The sequence below is a fragment of the Otolemur garnettii genome, unplaced genomic scaffold (assembly GCF_000181295.1).
Source record: "Otolemur garnettii isolate 467f Iridium unplaced genomic scaffold, OtoGar3 scaffold00166, whole genome shotgun sequence".
Taxonomy (NCBI): domain Eukaryota; kingdom Metazoa; phylum Chordata; class Mammalia; order Primates; family Galagidae; genus Otolemur; species Otolemur garnettii.
The window spans coordinates 3,036,498-3,040,612 of NW_003852561.1; the positions used below are offsets into that span (position 1 = coordinate 3,036,498).

The 4,115-nt window shown below is 39.6% G+C and overlaps 1 protein-coding gene across 1 annotated transcript in view; it reads right to left on the reverse strand.

The window, feature by feature from the left end:
* VPS53 (VPS53, GARP complex subunit) overlaps positions 1 to 4,115 on the reverse strand; it is a 135,342-nt gene that overhangs the window by 53,847 nt on the left and 77,380 nt on the right. The window contains exon 8 of the mRNA XM_023519263.1: positions 2,882 to 2,960. Within this exon, the coding sequence (XP_023375031.1) occupies positions 2,882 to 2,960 (79 nt within the window). The remainder of the gene's footprint in view (positions 1 to 2,881; positions 2,961 to 4,115) is intronic.

The following is a 4,115-nucleotide window of genomic DNA, read 5'->3' on the forward strand; positions in this document are numbered from 1 at the left end:
GACAGCTTGAGGCTCTGTCTCAAAAAAAAAAAACAAACAAAAAAACAAACAAAAGTCAGCTCCCTTTAAAGTGCCTGGCCTCTGACAGTTGCTACTTCTTGTTTCTCTCACATTGTTAGTGTCATTGCCACTCCCTTGACACTCATTCTTTTCACTGTGAGTAGATATATCAGAGATATACCAGTTACTTGTTTTCATGAAGGAATCATTAAGCTTGTCTCACAGTAGCCAATACAAAAACTACCCTGTGAATCAGCAATGAAACATTTTGCAAAACAGGGCCAACAATGATCATAGGAAATTTTATTTTTGAAAACCAAAACTGAAAGAGACCTATAAAGCCAGCATGACACCAGCCTGTGATGTCAGAAGACTTTGTCAAAGAGGCCCACAAGCCAGAAGGACACCAGTCTCACTCCACCTGTGCCACTTTTTCCTAATTCCAACTTCCGTGATTCTTGTTCTTAAACTGCTATAAGAGGGTCATTACAAAAGTGTTGAGATACATAAAAATCAAGAAATGTAAAATCTGCACAGATAGAAACAAATGAAACCCTCCTAGCAACACCGATAGGCCAAGCGAGCTGAAACTTGCACAGGTAAATCAGAAAGGACGCTGTCAAGTGTGTTTCTTGGAAGTGAAATAATGAACCATAATATAATCTACCTCAAAAGTTTTGTAGTGACCTGCTTAGTTGTGTGGTAGCCTTTAAAATAAAAAATCAGATCCCAAAACACCAGACTTGTTTCACTAATAGTCAACCACCCAGACAGCCAAAGGTAAAATATTGTGGTATAGGCCTCTTGACCTGAAAAGACCAGTGGAAGGTTACCAGTGCAGTTACTACTGGTACACCATGATGGGGTGCTCTTTATTATTACCAAAGGCAAGTCAATTTTGCTGAAACTTTCTTTACAGCAAATCACAGAGTTAACATGGTTGGCTGAGTGGACTACAGTGCAAAGAACACTTGGACTCTCTACCATTGACTTGGTTAGAAAGCCATGTAGTTTTAGTGCAGCTACTCAACCTCATCTAAAAAACAATAGACTTTAACCAGATGATGAATAAGGTTCTTCCAAATCTTCATTTTAGTTTTGGTCAATTCCTTCTAAATCTATCTTTCTCTGCTTCAAAGTGTTACATAAGCTGCCTGAGACCCACATTGTTAAAACAGTGACTTGTTTTGCGCTGAGTGGCTGTTAATGTATCTGCTAAATACACTAACTACTCAGCTCTTACTGCTGGATGAAAAGGTTTGATCTGATGGAAAAGTCACAGAGGGTTTAGATTTTTTCATTTACAGAGGATTTATTAGGTAACCTTGGATAATTTTTTTTTTAAAAAATCTTGATTTCCATTTGTGAAATAGAAATAGTAACACAAGGCCTTTAAGACAAGTCCATAGCTTTTAAAAAGGACAAAAGAAAACTCAAAAAAAAAAAAAAAAGAGAGAGAGAGAGAAACACTAAGTCAGTAAGCCAGAGAAATGGAGGCATGTTGTCAAAGAAAACCATTTAACTTCATCTGCCTGGTGGGATCTGGGAAAAAAAAGATATAAAGTAGGTCACGGTTAGTTCCTTGTAAATAATAAAGATGGGCTTCATCTATCTTTCTGAAACTTCTTGAAAATGGGAAGGGCAGTCTAGCAAAGCCGACTGGGGCCTAAAAGGAGTCCAGTGCCCACCATCAGTGAACAGCCTCACAATCCTTTTAACTTCTTTGACCTTCGTTTTTCCTCGAGTAGTAAGCAGGAATAATGGCTTCCCAACATCTACTCCCTCCCTGCAGTTATATCAGAAGACTAAGGAATATGAGGTTCTCAAAGAAAAGAGCTTTACAAATAAATATCTGATTACTAACAGACAGCCATAAAATATGAGGACATTAAAATCAGGAGCAGATTTCCTACAGAAAGTAATCTATAAAAACTGGGCCAACCACACCCACTTACTTCCTAAGTTTCTTTTAGGGAGTACACACACAAAAAATGATAAAGATATTTCCAGTTATTGAATTATAGAGCAGATCCAGGAAATGTTCCTTGGCTCAGTAAATGAATGTATATCCCTCATCTCCACCCACCACGTTCAGCATGGAAGGCTCCTTGCCCCTGTGTGCTTCAGTACATTTCTGCCTTGAATAATTCTTTCTCTTGAAATAGCTCAAATAATAGAGAAAAAAGCTTTTGCTGAGTATAAGCTCTTCCCTCTCTGACACATGCAAAGCATTAAGATGACATCTGCTACAGTTTGAAGGATAGAGCTAAAAGTAGTTACCCAAGCATGGTGACAGCCAAGTGAGGGAAAGCTTGTTACATGAGAAGGGCAACCAATAGCTCATAAGCGAAATACTGTGGGCTGTGCAGACACAACATAAACAGCTCCACTACAGTGAGAGCTAAAGGGCATTAATTCCAAAGAACGGGATTGTGATCATTAAGAGTGAGGCTCCTAGCCTTGTCACCCAGCAAGTTACATAAGCCCATGGATGCTCCTCCCAGTTGTCTTTTCACCAAACTGAAACCAGTAAGTTACATAAAAATCCTAAAAAACCCTGTGGCTTGAAGATTTTTTTTTTTAAAACACAGCTATGAGAAAAAAGGAATTTATAGTATAGACAAGATATAAGGTTTGACATATACTAACTTAAATCACAGCAAATCCTCACTTTCTGACCCCAGAAGAACACCAATGAGAAAGTGACACTGCTCTGGGATAAAGTCAAGGATGGTCTCATTACCCTAAACTTGTAGCAAATGGATTTGCAGCTGCCAGAAAACACTTCTGGATGATAAATGAGAAAGCAACTATCATGAATATGAATTTGGCAAGAATGGAGATAAGATCTAAAGACTGGAAGGGAAATGCAAAATAATACCTTGGTACCCTGGGAAGGAAATGCTTCTTCAAAGTCAGCCAGGATCTGCTGTCCTAACTCAGTCTGTGCGGCCTTCACTCTGTGAGGAAAAGGGACATGTTATCACTTGACATAATTTTCAAATACCCACAAGTGATTATGCACTGATTCCCTAGGGATCAGAACTGTTGACATGTCTGGAGATCATCTGGGCAGGGGACAGGGATGTGTACCTAGGTGACAGAGGTCACACACCAGTTAGCAGCAGGTTTATGACCAGGGCCCATGCATCTAATTTACTCTCAGGATGGAGTTTCTCTATCCCCAAAGTTCTTTTAGGCCACCCCTCACCTGTCATGCATGAGGTAGGATATGTTAATCTTTACAAAATTTCACTGGGGAGTAGTTGATATTGTAGGAAAATGTTATAGAATAACAGATCAAATAGAAATCCATTTTGATAAGGAAGTATCCAATGTACTCAATACTAACATGAAGCCCACACATGAGAAAAACTCAATTCAATTCAAGCTGGGGGGAGGGGGAAGGCAGAAGGGAGATTGGTGGCTCCCACTTAACGGGCACAGTGTGGGCGTATATGGCACACCTCCTGGGAGGGGGACACAGCTACAACAGTGACTATACCTAAGAAACACAGACATTGTAACCTAATTCTTTGTACTCTCAAATCAACCTGATCAACCTGAAATAAAAATAAAAATAAGTGCACAGTTGAATACCAAAATAAATAAATAAATATAAATGTGTGTGCACGCGCACACACACATGCATGTGTGTATAAATCCATTTTGGATTACTGGTGTAAGTGTTCTCCTGATCCTTGGAGCAGAGAATGGGAAGAGGGCTCTAAACTCTTTTCATGGTGGTGTTTTTGTTTTTTCTTAACCCAGAAACTAACAAAATCATAAGTTTTAAAAATAAATGTACAAAAAAAATGTTTTCTAAAGTAAGAAGAAAAAAAGAGTGAAAGGACAAATTAACTACCAATAAAGACTAAAGGCCAGTGAAGGAAGATTTAAGTTCAGAAATTTGTGAAACGAAGATGGAATTCCAGGCAAAACCAGTTAGAATGGGGAAGCCCGGCCTTCACATTAGCTGCATGTATTCTGGGAGCTCTGGACTATTTGTCGGCTTGAAAGTAAGAAGAAGGCTCGGCGCCTGTAGCTCAACCGGCTAAGGCGCCAGCCACGTACACCTAAGGTGGCAGGTTCGAATCCCCAGCCCGGACCCGCCA